The 21,193-nt window shown below is 37.8% G+C and overlaps 1 protein-coding gene across 4 annotated transcripts in view; it reads left to right on the top strand.

The window, feature by feature from the left end:
* Dnajc1 (DnaJ heat shock protein family (Hsp40) member C1) overlaps positions 1-21,193 on the top strand; it is a 188,466-nt gene that overhangs the window by 102,764 nt on the left and 64,509 nt on the right. For all 4 annotated transcript variants that reach the window (XR_865923.3, NM_001190817.1, NM_007869.3 and 1 more), the window contains one exon: positions 6,550-6,713. Coding sequence is in view for 3 of the 4 variants with exons in the window: in NM_001190817.1 (NP_001177746.1) it covers positions 6,550-6,713 (164 nt within the window). In the remaining variant the exon portion in view is untranslated. The remainder of the gene's footprint in view (positions 1-6,549; positions 6,714-21,193) is intronic.

The raw sequence follows: 21,193 nt of genomic DNA, 5'->3' as shown, positions 1-21,193 counted from the left end.
TCCTTCACTCCTTCTCAAATTCATGACCTCACTTCTTTAGTTATTATTGATAGGTCATATTCCTATGACTGTATTTCATGTCTATGAGTTACAATGGCTGTGGGCAACGATGGGGATTCTGACCTGGAACCCAGATCCTCTGGAAGCCGCCGGTGCTTTTCACATCTGACCCATCTCTAGCTCCCCACATCCAGACTTATTTTATTAGGATTTATTGTTATTTTATATGAGTGGGTGTTTTTGCCTGCCTACATGTATGTATGTGCACCATGTACATGCAGTGCCTTATGGGGGTCAGAAGTGGGCATCAGAACTTTTAGAACTGAAATTATATACTGTTGTGTTTTCCTGCATGGGTGCTAGAAATCAAATCTAGCTTCTCTGTGAGAGCAACAGGTGTTTTTAACCACTAAGCAATTGCTCTACTCCCAGAAAGATACTTGTTTTTAAGAAATTACCCTCGGGCTAGAGAGATGGCTCAGCGGTTAAGAGCACTGACTGTTCTTCTGAAGGTCCTGAGTTCAAATCCCAGCAACTACATGGTGGCTCACAACCATCCATAATAAGATCTGATGCCCTCTTCTGGGTGTCTGAAGACAGCTACAGTGTACTTACATATAATTAAGAAAAGAAAAAGAAATTACCCTCATCATACTTGTTTATTTGAAATAGCATGTTAGTAACACATAGCATGGTCTGCTCACTCATTCTCTTGCTTCTCTCTGGGCAGAGAGTATAGTCCAAGTACATAGCTGTGAGGCCCATTAGCATTCAGGTTCTATGGTTTTGTTTCTTTGTGGGATGGAGGCCTTGCTATGTCACTCTCACTGGCCTGGAACTCACTGTGGGGACCAGACTGGCTCTAATTCACAGGTTTGTCTTCACTGCCTTCTCAGTGTTGGGAACCACTATATGCCTGACTTCCAGGACTGTTTTCATTTTTGTTTTGTTTTATAAGAAAATTCCTCTTCTGTTGAATTGGATTTGAACCTTTGTCTTATATCAATTACCTGTGTGTATGCAGAGTTATTCCTTCTAACTAGTATTCTTTTTTTCTCTTGTCTGTATATTTTTCCCTTTGCCATGATTATGTCTTCATTGTGTGGCCATAGAAGTTTTTCAATTGTGTCAAGTGATTCTTGGCACTTTTTTTTTCAAAAATATATTAGCTCTTTTAGTACATTTGCCTTTTAATGTAAAGTTAAGATATTTTGTAGCTGAGGAAGAGGATGTGTGTGATGTGCAAGTGGGAGCTGGTGTTTCTGCTTATCATGTGGGGTAAGAATGCCAGCAGTTCCTCACTGGTACCCACTAGTATTATATGAGGATGACACTACCTACTACTACTCAAACCTCTGATTCTCGGCTTAGTTTCCTCTTAAGCTGGCCTTTCAGGGAAGGTAGACGCCTCAATACTAGCCACCTGGGCAGGAAGTACAGATTTTCATGAACCAGACGGATGACCTGGGACCCAAATCTACCTCTCTGCCTTTTCCTGTGCCGCCCTGGGGAAGGATGGTGCTCTGTTACTGTTTGACAGTGTCTTCCTATCTACCTTTTGGATGTGGGGGAAGTGAATGTGGCTATAGTTTGGTTTGGTTTGGCTTGGTTTAGTGTGTCTTGCTTTCGTGAAACAGAGTTGTGGTTGTCTGATCATCAGAAAATCTCTGGGTCTGCTAGAAAAACATTTGTTTAGAGTGCTGTGATCTCCTGTATGCTGGTAAAGTATGATTTATAGTCAGAGAGCTCAAATCATTATTAATAAATATGCAGTAAAAACACCTTCAGAAAATAATTGATCACAGAACTAATTCATAAGATTTTTCTTTTTAAATCCCACTCTGTAGTAAATAAACTTCTTTTGTTGGAAATTTTGTTAGTTTTGTGTTGAACCCAAGGCCTCGTATATTTTAGGCAACTGCTTTGTCACTTACCTACATCTTCTGTCACAAAATACATTTTTTTCTTTTTATTTCTCTTGAGCTCCAAACTCCTTTTTGTTTAGATGGTACACTAAATTGAAGGACTCTCTTAAGATGTTAATGTATTAATAATTCTTTTGATAATTTTACTAAATAAATTTTTCTTTTGAAAAACCACTATTTCTCTTCATTCACTACATATTTAATGAATCCTAAGTGTAAACTTGGCTGTTTTGGTTTGTTTATTATTTGTTTTATTTTCTTTGAGTTTTTTGTCTGCTTGGTTTATTAGTTAAGTTTAACTTAACTTTCTTTTTTGAAGCTTAATTATCATTAAAGAATAAATGTATTTTAAGTTGAAAATAGATTCTTTTCTCATATGCTATATCTTGATTATAGTTTCCCCTGCTTCCACTCTTCTCATTTTCTTCCCACATCCCCTCCCTCCAGATCTACTTTTTTTCTATCTCTCATTAGAAAAGAACATATCTAAGAGTAACAACCAAACATGACAAAATTAAAATAATAGGAGGAAGTAAAATCTTTCATATTGAAGTTGAACTGGCAACCCAACAGGAGGAAGAGTCCCTACAGCAGGCACAGTCAGGAGTCCCATAGAAATACAAAGCTAATAGCTATGATATATGCAGAGAGGACCTGGTGCAGACCATGTAGGCCCTGGGCTTGCTGTTTAGTCTCTGTGAGCTCCTATGTGCCTTGCTTAGTTGATTGAGAGGGCCTTGTTCTTCAGTGCCCTCCATCCACTCTGGCTCTTAAACATTTTCCACCTTCTCTTCCATGGGATTCCCTGAACTCTGCTGGGAGGGATTTGATGGAGACCTCTCATTTAGACTATCTCCACATAATGTCTGGCTGTGAGTCTCTGCACCTGTCCTATCTGCTGCTGGGATAAGGCAGATCTATGACCACAGTAGAATATCATTAGGAGTCATCTTAGTAGTTTGTTTGTTTTTCTTCTTCTTTTATGACCAGTTGTGTTTGATTTTACGTTGGATCTCTAGACAACCCAGTCTCTGGTTCTTGGTTACCTAAGTGGTGTCAGGGATGGGTTTCTTCTCATAGAGTGGACCTTAAGTCAAATCAACATTGTTAAACATTGTTTGGCTCCTCTCACAAGTTCGGTGCCACCATTACCCTAGCATATTTGGCAGGCAGGACAGATTGTAGGTTTTGTGGCTTCATTGGTGTCCACGTTTCTCTTTCAGTAGCTTTCAGATTTTATGATACTTTTAAAATATTTTATTATTTTTAATAGTATGTATGTATATTCTGTCTGTGAGTAGGTGTGTACATGTGAGTACAGGTACCCACAGAGACCAAAAGTGTCAGATTGCCCCTAAAGCTAGAATTGCAAGCAGTTTGAACAACCACATGGGTTCTGGGAAACAAACTCAAGACCTTTAGAAGAGTTGTTCTTAACTGCTGAGACATCTCTCTAGCCCGGCAATCAAAATGTAATGAAAAGAATCCAGTAAGCTCCTCGCAAGCAGCATCAAGACACTGTATATTTTTATTTAACTCTGAATTTTTCTTAAGACGCCTCACCATGCTGCTAAAAAGAGAAATCTTAGATTTGATTTTTTTGAGTGAAGTATAATTGACGTTATTACATTCAAACTTCTTGTACATGTATCTATACTAATTTTGTAGGTTTTATTGAATTATGGTTATTGGAGGAATACTGAAAGTACTAGGCCAATACGAATCTTTGGGAAACTTATGCATATTTTCTAGACATTTAGTTTTGGAAATACTTACTTTTAAATTAAGATTTTGCCAAGTGCAAAATGTTGGATGGTGCAAACTTGTAAATTATTTTTAAAAGCACAGAATTTATATTTACGAAATTGCTATTTATTGGCTTTAGAAACCTAAATTTACAAGTAGACCTGTGTTGAACAGTCTTTTACACTTTGTTCTTGTTTATAGTTTTGCCATAGAATATGTAAGTACACACACACACACACACATATTTCTTGTTCATATATATCTTACTTGTTTTTTGCTGTGGTATTGTTTCTCTTTTTCATTATTGGTTTTTACTGCACTGCTTCTCTCCTTTATCTCATTCCCTAAATACCTTCATATAGTATTTCAATATTATATAATATGGATTATATAGCATGGAATATGTCTGTATTATACAATATCCAAGATTATATAATGTCTAATTTAATAAAATAATTAAATATGTGTGTAGTTCTGCATAAACATAAGGATATATAGAAGCATAATTTTTCTTGAAAATATGAAATCATGTGCTTTTGCTATTTAAACTCATTGAAAAATTCAGAAATTATCACTGTAGCTGTGCTTCATCAATGACTTTGCATTTCTCTATGTTGATGAATCATCAATAATTATATAGTTACCTCTCTTATGAGGTATTTACTGCTGACTACTATCTCCATAAAAACAGTAAATAGTCTTACACATAAGCACACACATATCTATATGCATGCCCAAAGTAATATTCAAATTCTGTGATGTTCAGAAAACTCTTTAATTTTAATAGATCTTAGACTACTCTCCCATAAGGTTTTAATATAATATTCACACTTTAAAACACATATACACACCCCAGTTTAAAAAGAACCTTTCCTTTGCCAGGAATATATGTTATTAGATCTTTTAAAATTCATACCCACATAATAGGTCTTGGAATTACTTGAATTTTAATTCCTTAAGCCTGAGAGCATAGGCTTCTTTTCTTGTTTCTTGGCCTTGTGAGTTATTCATTTGGATGCCTACTCTTGATCTTTACTTACTTTTTCTGTTGACTTGCCTAGCCTCTTATTTATTTAACCAATTTCTTTCTATAATCTCTTTATCAATTTCCTGTGAGTTGCGGAAACTCTTTCCAAATTTGTTGTTTCTTGGTGTTATCCTGTCTTTTAATTAATTAATTTTGGAATTTGGGATTATGATATAAATTAGGATTTTCTTTTCCTTTAATCGCACATGCAATTTTAAGTTAATTTTTGTAAGATTTTTGGAATTTCATTTTCAAAAATCTATTCTTTTTTTCAGATGAAATTTATTTTTGTATACATTTAGAAGATTGTGTCTGGTTTTCTTTCAAATGAGTATTCAGTCTGGCATCCATTGTTAGATCATTTTCCCTCTGAATGGAAAGATTTTGGATTTTTGTAGGTATTTGATGATTCTATCACATTGACTTTATGATAGCCACATGTACACACAGATGTCGGATGGTAAGAATTTAGGGGTTAGACTAGGGGCGTTTGTTCAGGAAAAGGAGCAGCTTCTCAGAGGTGTCACTGAGGAGAAGGAAGTTCAGTGCCAAGAGGAAGTGGATGCCAGGCGTTCTTTGAAGACTGGCAAGGGAGTGCCATCATCACAGCAGTGTCAAGGGTGCTCCAGTACAAGCTGAGGATCTGGGCTGCTGCCTGTTCATTTCTGCAGCCACCATACTATTTGCATTATTGAGACTATCTTTTTTCCTTTCCTTTTCCTTTTCCTTTTCCTTTTCCTTTTCCTTTTGCTTTTCCTTTCCTTTTCCTTTTCCTTTTTTTTTCTTTTATCTTTTTTCTTCTTTCTTTTTCTATTTCTCAGACAAGTCTCTGTATAGCTCTAATTGAACTCACTGTGTAGACCTTGCTGCCCTTGAACTCACAGAGATCTACCTGCCTCTGACTTCTGAATAATGTGATTAAAAATATGTGCCACTGTGAATACCCTTGGAAATATTTTTGTGCAATGTTTGACCGATACTCCCAGATTAGATTTTCTTTTTAAAATATTGAAAATATAAAGGTATGCAATCTATTGAGAAATACTTTGTCTTTGCAAATGAAAAAATGGACACTCAAATAATTAACTTACTTTTTCAAAACTTTATAGCTAATGTGTAATTAAGGGTATGATTCAAAACTAAGGGTTGTAAAGGTGGCTCAGTGGATAAGACTCTTTCCTGCTTTTTTGGAGGATTCAATCTTTAATTTCCAGCACCCAAGTTGGGCAAGTCTTACTGCTGGCCTATAACACCAGCTTTGGGGTATCTGATGCCCTCTTCTGGTTTGCACTGGCATATACATGGCACACATTCACATAGAAACATATGTATACGCATAGATAAAAATTAATCCTTAAAAAAGTTAATACACGCCGGGCGGTGGTGGCACACACCTTCAATCCCAGCACATGGGAGGCAGAGGCAGGCGGATTTCTGAGTTCGAGGACAGCCTGGTCTACAAAGTGAGTTCCAGGATAGCCAAGGCTACACAGAGAAACCCTGTCTCAAAAAAAAAAAAAAAAAAAAAAAGTTAATACACTAAGTTAAAGCTCTCTCCATTTTGTCAAATGAAACGTTTTAATGAAAGGTACTTTGAAAACTAAGGTATATGCAAACTAATAGTGTGAGTATGTCATAATCACACTGGCAGTGTCTGAGTTTGTTTTAAATAATGCAGTGGTCAGTGAGCAATATTGTATATAACTACTTAGAGCAGAGAAATTCTGTCTTAATAAAATAACACTGTTTATGTGATCTTCAAAGATGGAGTCTACGAATACAATGTTAGAATATTTTAATTTTGTTATTCTGAACAAATCTTAATAACTGATTTTTAAATATTCTTTTTAGAACAGAAGAAAGTTAAAGTTAAAAAACCAAAACCAGAATTTCCTGTGTATATGCCTTTAGAAAATACGTATATTCAGTCTTATGATCATGGAACTTCTATTGAAGAAATTGAGGAGCAAATGGATGACTGGCTGGAAAACAGGAAAAGAACACAGAAAAGACAGGTAATTAAACTTTTAAAAATTGATTTAAGGAGCTGCATGGAGATCAAATCCAGAGTCCAGGCAAGCACAGCTGTTGGGTGTTTGAAGGTTGACTTGTGTGTTTGTTATCATTGTAAAAGTCGGTCCAGCTAAATAGCCCAAGTTAGCTCAAAATCTTAGCCTCTTGCCTCTGTCTCCCACATCTGGGATTGCAGGCTAGCACCATTTCTCTAGTTGTAAGTAAATGTTTAAACTGGTTTTAACTGTCTCATAAGAAACACAAAGTACATTCAGTATTGTTACTCAGTTCAGCGGGCTGTTATAGAGTGAAACTGTTCACCATTGCTAGGATAAAGGACTAGAACACTGGCCAACAAGAGAATGCAGAGGATAAAGGACCACCAAGCCTGATGACTGGTTCCCACAAATCGTCCTTTGTCCTGTGAGGGATTTATCGTTGTAGAATGTTTGAATCTTTTCTGTTCAGTGAAAGTATTGCAGGAGCACTGGCATTAGTTTGTCTTGAAAGATCTGCAAACCTCACAGTGACTCCATCCAGCTTTATTGATTCTCTGAGGAGACCTCCTCACTGTTCTCTTTCATTGCATACTACTGGTCTGTTTAAGTGGCTTTCATCTTCTTGCTTTAAATTTAAAAGGTCATATGTGTCCGGATTTTTGTCTTAGTTCTTCTAGAGCTTCATTTTATTGGAATATAACTTTGTAGACTATTTCTTAATGATCCTCTGGATTTCGGTGATACCTGTTATAATATATTTCTCCCTGACTTTACTGATTTGAGCCTTCTCTTTTTTCCTTTGGTTAGTTTGGCTGAGTTTGTTGCCTTTATCTTTTCCATGAACCAAACTTTTGTTTGATTGGTCCTTTCTATAATTTTAATATCTATTTCATTGAGTTCAGCTCTGATCTTTTTTTTCCTTTCTTTTACTGGTATTAGTTTATTCTGTTTAAGACACATCACTAGATTATTTGTTTGAGAGCATTCTGTTTTAATACATTTGCTGTGTTTGACAGGTTCTTGTACATTGATTTATTTTTTATTTAATTATAGGAATTATAAAATTCCCCTGTTTGCTATAGTAGCTCACTTTCATCCAAAGCATATTGTTCAGGCTCCATGTGTTCACATAATCTCTGTAGTCCTTTTGCTATTGGTATTTAGCCTAATCCATTATGATCAGATAAGATATAATAATTATTTTAGTTTTTAAAAATTATTAAGATTTGCTTTATGTATTGTTTTAGAAAAAGTACCATGTGCTGAAGAGTGTATGAACTTGGAACTGAGTATATTTTGCAGGTGTCTATCAAGTGTACTTTCCTCTGTAGTGTAACATAGCAGATATCTCTAGGTTGTTGGATTTTGTTTGTTTCTTTTGTTCTGTTTTTGGGTTTGAATGGTCACTGGTGAGAGTAAAGTCTAACACTTTGTTGCTTTGGTCAGTTTCCCTTGTATGTCTTGTAGAGTTTATTAAATTGGGAGTTACAAGTTCACTGTTTACAAGTCTGTGGTCATTATATCTGCTTGATGAACATTACCTTAATGAATATGTGGTGCCTTCTTTTGTCTATTCTAATTTTGGCCTAATGTCTGTCCTGCTAAATATTAGTGTAACTAGAGCTTCTGGCTTGAGGGTTGTGCTTGCCTAGAGTATTACTTACCATCATTTCACTTCTAGCTTTTACTGATGAGGCAAGCATCCTGAAGGCAGCACATTCTTGGACCCTTTTTTTTTTTATTAATTTATTTATTTATTATATGTAAGTACACTGTAGCTGTTTTCAGACACTCCAGAAGAGGGCATCAGATTTTTTTGTTACGGATGGTTTCGAGCCATCATGTGGTTGCTGGGATTTGAACTCAGGACCTTTGGAAGAGCAGTCGGCGCTCTTAACCACTGAGCCATCTCTCCAGCTCCCTCTTGGACCCTTTTAAAAATAAAGTCAGCCTGAATCTTTCACTTGGAGAACTAAGACTGTTTATATTTAGAATTCTTGTTTACGGCTTATTGAGTTGATAGTATTTGACTCACCTCTCCTTCGTTCTTCTTTCTTTCTTTTCCATGCTTTTATGATTGCATGTATTCTTCCTCTTCTACTTGGTCTTTTAATGGAGTCTCTGCTATGTTCTGTTCTTTTTCGATTCTTATCACTGCCTGAGGCTTGTAACTAATCAACCATGACTTCAGATCCTGACTCTTGTTTTCTGTTTCATCCAGGCCATGAGTGAGACTTTGAACTATATATGTTTTAATCTCATCTGCTGAGCTTTTTACTTCCAAGATTTTTTTATTCTTTCTCAAAATCTCTATCTCTTTATAGAGTTTCTCACTCATCTTTTGTATTACTTTTGAAAATTCATTCAGCTATTTCCTTGTATATTATTGGCATTCAATAATCTATATAAAATCTACTTCTTTAAGAGCTGACAGAGTCTGAAAGGTTCATGAATGTGGGGTCCACAATGCTGGTGCTTTTCTCCTTGCAGTTGTTACAGGACACCAGCTTTGCCTGGTTGGATCCAATTTGTCAGCTGGGGTCTTTTACTTTCCCTATTCTTTTTTGTTTAATTAATTAATTAATTAATTATTTACATCAAATGCTTCCCCTGCCTTCAGCCCCCACCCCCTCCACAGACACCCTTCCCCATCCTTCCTCTCCTTCTCTAAGAGAATGGGGCCCCCTCAGGTATCCCCTCACTCTGGCCCATCAAGTCTCTGCCAGAATAGGTGCATCCTCTCTCATTGAGGCCAGACAAGGCATCCCTGTTGGAGAATGGATACCACAATCAGGCTGTAGCAGTTCAGTTCCCATGAGTTAGCATTAGCAGCTTGATCCATTCGAAAACATCCTTCACAAATCAGCAACTGTAAATCAATCCAGCAGAAACTGCAAGGTTCTCTGCCAATACCACCAGAAGGTTTTTGATGCATTTCTCTCTATGAAGTCCCAACAAACAATGGCCATCGAAGAATGGTAAGGCATAGTGAAGTAAAAACTTAAGGGTTCTTGAGAAAGTCAATTGGATGGGATTTTGCTGGGGCAAACACGTGAAGGAACATTTAGCTAAAGCAGACACAGGAGAAAGGATGTTCTGCTAAAGCACACACCTGAAAGAACACGTGATAGATTCTTTGCTAAAAACATGCATGCATTTGTGCATTGCATAGTTGAACTGCATTTGTCAGGACTCCATAGAGAGAAACACCAAAAACTTCTGGTGTTGTGCTGCAGTTTCATGCTGCTTCCAAGGATTCTGGCTGATTGGCAGAGTGATGTCAGCTGAGACAAATGCATGTGCTGAGACAAATGCATGTGCGGAGGCAAGACCCGTGGAATACACCTCAGGTTTGGAGAGTATAAATAGGACTCAACAATCAGTGGTGGAGGCTGAGCTGGCTTGCTGGTACAGCTAGCTGTGCAATGCTTGTGAGTCTCACGGCTTCACTAATCTTCACTTCCCTGAGAGAAGCACAGCCAAGAACTTCTCCTGGCATTCCTCCTGGTCCCTCCAGGAGTGTCTTGATCATATTGACACTACGCCAACAGTGGGTAAGAGTGTCCATTTTCTCCATCGTCATCAGCATTTGTTGTTTCCTCGGTAGCCATTCTGACTACAGTAATGTGAACTCTCAAAGTACATGTAATCTGCTATCGTCCATCTATGACTTTACATCTACTAGCATTGGTTTTATGCAGTTGAGTGGCTTCTGTGTTTGGGTTATATATGTTTAGAACCATAATATCCTTTTGATGGATATTTCTCTTAGTCAACATGATGTAGACTTCATAAATTTGAAATCTTGTGATGGCTAATGCACAGATAGCACTGTTTAAATGTTTATTAGCTGTTTGTATTTCTTCTTTTGAAGGATCTCTTTTAGTTCCATAAGCTGTGTTTTTAATTGGATGGTTTTCTTGAGTTTCTTGTTTAATTTCTTAAGTTCTTTGTATATACTGAATACTAATCCTGTCAGACTACATCAGACCCATTCCTCACTGGACTGACAGTTTCCTTTACTGACAGCCCTTTAATCTTATGAGATCCCAGTTGTCAAATACTGGACTTAGTTCCTGGACAGTTGACCTTATCTATGCACATTTCTTGAAGCATACTCCCTGCTTTTTTTCTCTAGACATTTCAAAATTTCATTCCTTATCTTGAGATCCTTGATCCATTTGGAGTTGATTTTTATGGGTATTAGAGATGAGGATACATTTTTATTCTTCTATGTGAAGAGAGCCAATATTCTCTACTTGTGCCTATTTGCCAAAGTTGCTGGTTTTCTCCGGGTACATATTTTTCGTCTTGTCAAATATTGAGTGGCTGCAGCTGGGTGACCTTGTATCTCGGTGTCCTGTTCTGTTCTGTTCTACTCTATTGATCTGCATGTCTGTTTTATGCCAGTACCATGCTGTTTTTATTGTTGTGGCTCCGTAGTAGTATAACATGAAATCATATATAGTGATAACTCGCTGGGCATGGTGGCACACGCCTTTAATCCCAGCACTCAGGAGGCAGAGGCAGGCGGATTTCTGAGTTCGAGGCCAGCCTGGTCTACAGAGTGAGTTCCAGGACAGCCAGGGCTATACAGAGAAACCCTGTCTCGAAAAAACAAGAAAAAAAAAACAGAAAAAAAAATATATATATAGTGATAACTCTAATTACCTGTCTGGGGTCTTACACTTCTATATGAATTTTACGATTTTTTTTTTTTTTTGCCTATGAAGTACATCATTGGAATTTTTATTGAGATTGTATACAGCTGTATATTGATGTAGATGGGATGGGCGTTTTTACTCCATTTATGAGTATATACAGTCTTTACATCTTCTAATGTCTTCTCTGATTTCTTTCTTTAATACTTTAAGGTTCCCATTGTAGAGATCTTTCACATCCTTGGTTAGGTTTATTCCAAGGTTTTGTTTTTTGTTATTCTCCTTAATGTTTTTGACATTATGGTGAATAGAATTCTCTCCATAACTTATAGCTAAAAATGCCAACATAAAGAAATCAAAGGAATCTCAAATAAATATCTTTTTTTAATTAGATATTTTCTTTATTTACATTTCAAATGTTATCCCCTTTTCTAGTTTCCCCTACAAAAACTCCCTCCCCTATTGCCTCCCACCCATTCCCATTCCTGGCCCTGGCATCTATACTGGGGCATAGAGCCTTCCCAGGACCAAGGGCCTATCCTTCCATTAATGACCAACTAGGCCATCCTCTGCTACATATGCAGCTGGAGCCATGAGTCCTACCATGTGTACTCTTTGGTTGGTAGTTTAATCCCTGGGAACTCTGGAAGTACTGGTTAGTTCATAGTATCAAATAAATATCTTAATGATATACCATACGGCCAAGCAGAAACAACCCAACCCCAATCAGCAGATGAAAAGACATCATTGAGTATAGAAATTAATTTAAAAACTAAACAAAACAAACAAACAAAGAAAAGTATCAATGAAACACATTTGGACTTTTGACAACACAAATTGGTAAACCTTGAACCAAAGGACCATATTTGTAAACTTGGAGATGAAAAGAAAACCATTACAACAGACATCAATGAAATTCATAAAACCACTAAAAAAAACCTTAAAAAACATATATTCCACTATATTGGAAAATCTTAAGAGATGGATTTTTCTGGATAGATATGACCAAGGTGAGATAAACATCTTTAATAAACATTAAGATGACAGACAGCTGTGATTAAATATCTTCCAACTAAAACTTCCCAAAAGATAGATTTACTGGTGAATTATACTAGACCTTCAAAGAATACCAACACTTCTCAAATTATTCTAATCAAAACAAAACAAAACAAAGGAACATTATAAAATCTTCTAAGAGGGGATACTGTTTTAGTTAGGGTTTTACTGCTGTGAACAGACAGCATAACCAAGTCAAGTCTTACAAAGGATAGCATTTAATTGGGGCTGGCTTACAGGTTCAGACATTGGTTCAGTCCATTATCAAGGTGGGAGCATGGTAGCATCTAGGCAGAGCTGAGAGTTCTACATCTTCATCTGAATGCTGCTAGTAGAAGACTGGATTCCAGGAAGCTAGGGTGAGGGTCTTAAAGCCATAGTGACACACCTACTCCAACAAGGCCACACCTCTTAATAGTGCCACTCCATGGGCCGAACATACACAAACCAAACCATCTTACTCCACTCCCTGGCCCCCATAGGCTTGTTCAAACACGTGTCTATAGGAGCCATACCTAAACAGCATAATGCAGAATGTTTAGTCCAACTTTAAAAGTCCCCATAATCTATAGCAGTCTCAACAATGTTAAAAAATCCAAACTTCAAAGTCTCTTCTGAGATTGATCCAAACTCCAAACTCTGCATCTCCATGTCTGATGTCTTCAGATTTCAACTCCTTTTTATCTTTGTTAACTGCAACAAAGTTCTTTCTCCTGGGCTAGTTCCACTCCCTGTTGGCAGCTTTCCTCAGCAGATAGCCCATGACTCTGGCATCTCGAACATCTTGGGGATCTCCAGGGGAACTTCAATGTTACGACTTCTTGTTTCAATGTCTGGGATCCACACATGATCTTCTGAGCTCCATCAAAGGGCTAGTGTCACTTCTCCAGCTTTGCCCTCTGTACACTCAAAGTTCAGGTTGATCCAATCCACTGCTGATGCTGTTCTTGGTGATCATCCCATGTTACTGGCACCTCCAATATACCAGGATCTTCTGCTGCAACTAGGCTTCACCAGTCGCCTCTCACAGGCTCTCTTCATGGTGCCAAACCTCAACTTCTGTCATGACCCCTCATGCCTGGACTGTCAACTGCAACTGAAACTGCACATTTACCAATAGCCTTCCCTGGTCTCTCACAGTTCCATGCCTCAGCTGTTATCCATGACTTCTTCATACCTTCAAAACCACTGGGTATCTCTTTCACATTACCAAGTAGAGCTGCACCTTGAGGTACAACCTTGACTATCTCTGGAACACAGCTTCTTTGTGCTCTCAGAAAACACTTCCCAGAAGATTTCACCTCAGTGATACTGATCTCTTCTTAATCACTACTAATGTCTTAACTCCAGCTAACGAGCTTCAATTGGCCCAATAGTCTTCTTGACTACAAAGCCAGAGCCATTTGGCTAAAGCTACTGAGTTCTGCTGCTTGGCACATGGCCCCCTTGTTCTATTACATTATCACCAGCTTTCTGTTTTCCAACTCCTTCATTGTCTAAGCTTGACTCTGTAGACTGATTTTGAACTCAGAGATCTGTGTGGCCTGCCTCATAAGCACTGGGATTAAAGGGGTAGTCCACCAAGCCTGGATTTAAGTTTTTCTTCACCTAGAACTTGTTCTGTTCTAGGCTGGCCTTGAATTCAAGAGATCTGCTTGGTTTTGCCTCCTGAGATTAAAGGCTTGTTTACCATGCCTGGACCTAAACTTAGCTGGATGGGATCTTGCCCCAAAGTCACTACTCCCTTAATTCAGTTTAACATCCTGGAGCACAGGATGTAGCTTCATTTCTCCTGCTAGTGCCCCTTTAATACACAAACCATATATTTTATATTTTTCCATTCTCAGCTTTCTATGCTTGTTTAAAATGTTCTTCATGAGACTTAACCAGAGAACAAAGTCTATGATGGGTGTTTAGAGACTTCCTTTGTCGATGCAATTAATAGGAGTCTCTACTCCTTAACCTCAGGTAGTCTTTGGACAATGGCAAACAGCAGCCACATTGTTCACCAAAATATTACAAGAACAGTCACTCGGCCACATACTGAAATTCTTCTCCTCTGAAACCTCTAAAACTAGGTTTTCTCAGTTCAAATCACCCTCAGAAGCAAAATCTTTCTTATTCCTACTAGGATAGCCCATTAAGCCTCACTTAAAGCATTCCACCACATTCCAAATCCAAAGACCCAAAATCCACATTCTTCCAAACAAAAGCTTGATTAGGCTTATCACAGCAATAGTTGGTACAGGGTCTGGTACCAACTTCTGTCTTAAGGTTTTACTGCTGTGAACAGACACCATGACCAATGCAAGGCTTATTAAGGACAACATTTAATTGGGGCTAGCTTACAGGTTCAGTGGTTCAGGCCATTATCATCAGGGTGTATGGTAGCATCTAGGCAGAACTGAGAATTCTACATCTCCATCTGAAGGCTGCTAGTGGAAGATTGGATTCCAGGCAGCTAGTATGAGAGTCTTAAAGCCTACACCCACAGTGACACACCTACTCCAACAAGACCACACCTCCTAATAGTGCCACTCCCTGGACCAAGTATATACAAACCATCACAGATACCAATACTAGATAAAGATACAACAAAAAGAAAATTGTAAACCAGTTTTCTCTGATCAGTATAATTGCAAAAATTCAACTTACAGTAAATTCTAAGTCTTGCTAAGTACTTACAAACTGATTTCAAGAACACATCAAAAAATTATTCACCATGATCAAGCTGTGTTTATTCCAGAGATACAAGGATGGTTTTAAATCAACAAATGTTACAAGTTATACAGATGAACTGAAGGATAAAAACCACATAACTATCTGGATAGATGCAGAAAAGATATTTGATAAAAATCAAGTCCTGAAGAAGTATGAAATAGAAGAAATGAAGTATTCATTATAATAAAGGCTATAAGTTATTCTTTTTTTTTAAATTAGGTATTTATTTCATTTACTTTTCCAATGCTATCCCAAATGTCTCCCACACCCTCCCCCACCCACTCCCACTTCTTGGCCCTGGTGTTCCCCTGTACTGAGGCATATAAAGTTTGCAAGACCAATGGGTCTCTCTTTCCACTGATGGCCGACAAGGCCATCTTCTGATACATATGCAGCTAGAGACATGAGCTCCAGGGGGTACTGGTTAGTTCATATTGTTGTTCCACCTATAGGGTTGCAGATCCCTTTACCTCCTTGGTTACTTTCTCTAGCTCCTCCATTGAGGGCCCTGTGATCCATCCAATAGCTGACTGTGAGCATCCATTTCTGGGTTTGCTAGGCCCCAGTATAGTCTCACAAGAGACAGCTATATCAGGGTCCTTTCAGCAAAATCCTGCTAGCGTATGCAATGATGTCAGCGTTTGGAAGCTGATTATGGGATGGATCCCCGGATATGGCAGTCTCTAGATGGTCCATCCTTTCCTCTCAGCTCCAAACTTTGTCTCTATAATTCCTTCCATGGGTGTTTTGTTCCCAATTCTAAGAAAGGGCAAAGTGTTTTCTTTGATTTTTTTTTTAAACAATGCACCATTGAGTGAGTGGATCCATAACCTGAGTTTTTGTATGTTCTATAATATGTTTGCTATTGACTTGTGGTATTATTCTTTTATGATCTGATAGAATATAAGGAATTATTTCAGCTTTTCTATAATTGTTGGGAATACCTTGTGTCCTAGTACATGATCTATTTTAGAGCTTGTCCCATGCGGTACTTTAAAAAAAAAGAAAAAAAAGATGTTCTTTAGTATTTGAATGGAATGTTCTACAGATATCTCAATTCCATTTGATCTATATCATTTAATTCACATATTTCTTTGCTTACTTTTGTTGACTAGTATTAGTTATTGAGTAGTGTAATTATTGAGAGTAGGGTGTTCTGTTGTTCTGTGACTTTACATCAGTATATGTTTTATGAAACTGAGGGCACCTGTATTTGTAGCATGTATAATTAAAATCATATTGTCCTCTTGAGAGATTACTCCCTCAGTCAGTATGAAGTAACTTTCTTTCTCTTGTCACTAGTTCATATTAGCCATATAGTAAAACCTGAGTGTTGGGCTAGAGAGATTGCACAGTGGTTAAGAGCACCGACTGCTCTTCCAGAGATCCTGAGTTCAATTGCCAGCAACCACATGATGGTTCACAACCATCTGAAAAGAGGCTCTGATGCCCTCTTCTGGGTTGCTTGAAGAAATTGACAGTGTACTCATATAAAACAAATAAATAAATCTTTTTTTTTAAAGGACTTGTATCTGTTCTAGGGATTAATGCCATAAATCTCCTGTGAGCACTGGTTTTACTTTCTATACATTGTATACTTTTTATTATTTGAATTATGTATTGGCTACCTGTTCTATACATTTAATAATGGTTTTGCTTTCCTTCACATTAATTTCCTTTTTTGGTTGTAAAGATTTACTTGGTCCCTTCCGGTCAGACCCAGCACCGGGTTGGTTACCTTGGACGCCGAGTAGGCGGGCACCCCCAAGGTCCCCAGAGCACTCTCCACAGGATCTTAGGACCTCTGGTGAGTGGAACACAACTTCTGTTTCAATCCAATAGCACAGGACCTGAAGACAGCATTAATTAGGGAAGCAGAAAACCCAGACTGACCAGGGTCACAAGTCCCTTCCGGTCGGCCCCAGCACCGGATCACCTTGGGCGCGGAGTCGGCAGACACCCCCAAGGTCCCCAGAGCACTCTCCATGGGATCTTAGGACCTCTGGTGAGTGGAACACAACTTCTACCAGGAGGCAGGTTCGAACAACAGATATCTGGGCACCTTCCCTGCAAGAGGAGAGCTTGCCTGCAGACAGTGCTCTGACCACTGAAATTCAGGAAAGAGCTAGTCTCCCAGGTCTGCTGATAGAGACTAACAGAATCACAAGAGGAACAAGCTCTAAACAGAGACAACTATAACAACTGACTCCAGAGATTACCAGATGGTGAGAGGCAAACTTAAGAATCTTACTAACAGAAGCAAAGACCACTCAGCATCATCAGAACGCAGCACTCCAACCTCACCCAGTCCTGGGAACCCCAACACACCCGAAAAGCTAGACCCAGATTTAAAAGCATATCTTATGATGGACATTAATAACTCACTTAAAGAAATACAGGAGAACACTGCTAAAGAGTTACAAGTCCTTAAAGAAAAACACAAAAACACAACCAAACAGGTAGAAGTCCTTAAAGAAAAACAGGAAAACACATCCAAACAGGTGATGGAAATGAACAAAACCAAACTAGATGTAAAAAGTGAAGTAGACACAATAAAGAAAACCCACAATGAGGCAACACTAGAGATAGAAACCCTAGGAAAGAAATCTGGAACAATAGATGCAAGCATCAGCAGCAGAATACAAGAGATGGAAGAGAGAATCTAAGGTGCTGAAGATTCCATAGAGAACTTAAGCACAACAATCAAAGAAAATAGAGATCCTAACTCAAAACATCCAGGAAATCCAGGACACAATGAAAAGACCAAACCTACGGATAATAGGAGTAGATGAGAATGAAGATTTTCAACTTAAAGGGCCAGCAAATATCTTCAACGAAATAATAGAAGAAAATTTCCCAAACTTAAAGAAAGAGATGCCCATGAACATTCAAGAAGCCTACAGAACTCCAATAGACTGGACGAGAAAAGAAATTCCTCCCAACACATAATAATCAGAACAACAAATACACTAAATGAAGATAGAATATTAAAAGCAGTAAGGGAAAAAGGTTAAGTAACACATAAAGGCAGGCCTATCAGAATTACACCAGACTTTTCACCAGAGACTATGAAAGCCAGAAGATCCTGGACAGATGTTATACAGACACTAAGAGAACACAAATGCCAGCCCAGGCTACTATACCCAGCCAAACTCTCAATTACCATAGATGGAGAAACCAAAGTATTCCACGACAAAACCAAATTCACACATTATCTTTTCATGAATCCAGCCCTTCAAAGGATAATTACAGAAAAAACCAATACAAGGATGGAAACCACAACCTAAAAAAAAAAAAGAAAGTAATTCTTCAACAAACCAAAAAAAAAAAAAAAAACCAGCCACAAGAACAGAATGCCAACTCTAACAACAAAAATAATAGGAAGCAACAATTACTTTTCCTTAATATCTCTTAATATCAATGGACTCAATTCCCCAATAAAAAAAACATAGACTAACAGACTGGCTACACAAACAGAACCCAACATTTTGCTGCTTACAGGAAACCCATCTCAGGGAAACACACTACCTCAGAGTGAAAGGCTGGAAAACAATTTTCCAAGCAAATGGTCTGAAGAAACAAGCTGGAGTACCCATTCTAATATCAAATAAAATCGACTTCCAACCTAAAGTTATCAAAATAAGACAAGGAGGGATACTTCATACTCATCAAAGGTAAAATTCTCCAAGAGGAACTCTCAATTCTGAATATCTATGCTCCAAATGCAAGGGCAGCCACATTCATTAGAGACACTTTAGTAAAGCTCAAAGCACACATTGTACACCCCACTTTCATCAATGGACAGATTGTGGAAACAGAACCTAAACAGGGACACGGGTAAAATAACAGAAGTTTTGAAACAAATGGACTTAACAGATATCTACAGAACATTTTATCCTAAAACAGAAGGTTATACCTTCTTCTCAGCACCTCATGGTACCTTCTCCAAAATTAACCATATAATTGGTCACAAAACAGGCATCAACAGATACAAAAATATTGAAATTGTCCCATGCATCCTATCAGATCACCATGGACTAAGGCTGATCTTCAATAACAGCATAAATAATAGAAAGCCAACATTCATGTGGAAACTGAACAACACTCTTATCAATGATACCTTGGTCAAGGAAGGAATAAAGAAAGAAATTAAAGACTTTTTAGAGTTTAATGAAAATGAAGACACAACATACCCAAACTTATGGGACACAATGAAAGCATTTCGAAAAGGGAAACTCATAGCTCTGAGTGCCTCCAAAAAGAAACTAGAGAGAGCACACACTAGCAGCTTGACAATACACCTAAAAGCTCTAGAACAAAAGGAAGCAAATTCACCCAAGAGGAGTAGACAGCAGGAAATAATCAAACTCAGGGGAAAAATCAACCAAGTGGAAACAAGAAGAACTATTCAAAGAATCAACTAAACGAGGAGCTAGTTTGAGAAATCAACAAGATAAACCCTTAGCCAGACTCACTAGAGGGCACAGGGACAGAACCCTAATAACAAAATCAGAAATGAAAAGAGAGACATAATAACAGATCCTGAAGAAATCCAAAACACCATCAGATCCTTCTACAAAAGGCTATATACTCGACAAAACTGAAAAACCTGGATGAAATGGACAAATTTTTAGACAGATACCAGGTACCAAAGTTAAATCAGGATCAGATTAATGATCTAAACAGTCCCATATCCCCTAAAGAGATAGAAGCAGTCATTTATAGTCTCCAAACCAAAACAAAGCCCAGGACCAGATGGGATTAGTGCAGAGTTCTATCAGATCTTCAAAGAAGATCTAATTCCAGTTCTGCACAAACTATTCCACAAAATAGAAGCAGAAGGTATTCTACCCAATTCTTTCTATGAAGCCACAATTACTCTAATACCTAAGCCACAGAAAGATCCAACAGAGAACTTCAGACCAATTTCCCTTATAAATATTGATGCAAAAATACTCAATAAAATTCTCGCTAACCGAATCCAAGAACACATTAAAACAATCATCCATCCTGACCAAGTAGGTTTTATTCCAGGGATGCAGGCGTGGTTTAATATACGGAAATCCATCAACGTAATCCATCATATAAACAAACTCAAAGACAAAAACCTCATGATCATCTCCTTGGATGCTGAGAAAGCATTTGACAAAATCCAACACCCATTCATGATAAAAGTCTTGGAAAGATCAAGAATTCAAGGCCCATCCCTAAACATGATAAAAGCAATCTACAGCAAACCAGTAGCCAACATCAAAGTAAATGGTGAGAAGCTGGAAGCAATCCCACTAAAATCAGGGACTAGACAAGGCTGCCCACATTCTCCCTACCTATTCAACATTGTACTTGAAGTACTAGCCAGAGCAATTCAACAACAAAAGGAGATCAAGGGGATTCAAATTGGAAAGGAAGAAGTCAAAATATCACTATTTGCAGATGATATTATAGTATATATAAGTAACCCTAAACATTCCACCAGAGAACTCCTAAACCTGATAAGCAGCTTCAGTGCAGTAGCTGGATATAAAAGTAACTCAAACAAATTAGTGGCCTTTCTCTACACAAAGAATAAACAGGATGAGAAAGAAATTAGGGAAACAATACCCTTCTCAATAGTCACAAATAATATAAAATAACTTGGCCTGACTCTAAATAAGGAAGCGAAAGATCTGTATGAAAAGAACTTCAAGTCTCTGAAGAAAGAAATTAAAGAAGGTATCAGAAGATGGAAAGATCTCACATGCTCATAGATTGGCAGGATCAATGTAGTAAAAATGGCTATCTTGCCAAAAGCAATCTACAGATTCAATTCAATCCCCATCAAAATTCCAACTCAATTCTTCAACGAATTAGAAAGAGCAATCTGCACATTCATCTAGAATGACAAAAAGCCTAGGATAGCAAAAACTCTTCTCAAGGATAAAAGAACCTCTAGTGGAATCTCCACACCTGACCTAAAGCTGTACTACAGAGCAATTGTGATAAAAACTGCATGGTACTGGTATAGCAACAGACAAGTAAACCAGTGGAATAATAGAATTGAAGACC

Source organism: Mus musculus, chromosome 2 (genome assembly GCF_000001635.26).
Source record: "Mus musculus strain C57BL/6J chromosome 2, GRCm38.p6 C57BL/6J".
In the NCBI taxonomy this organism is placed as follows: domain Eukaryota; kingdom Metazoa; phylum Chordata; class Mammalia; order Rodentia; family Muridae; genus Mus; species Mus musculus.
Note: the sequence above shows the minus strand (reverse complement) of the source record. Positions and strands in the feature narration are given on the sequence as shown.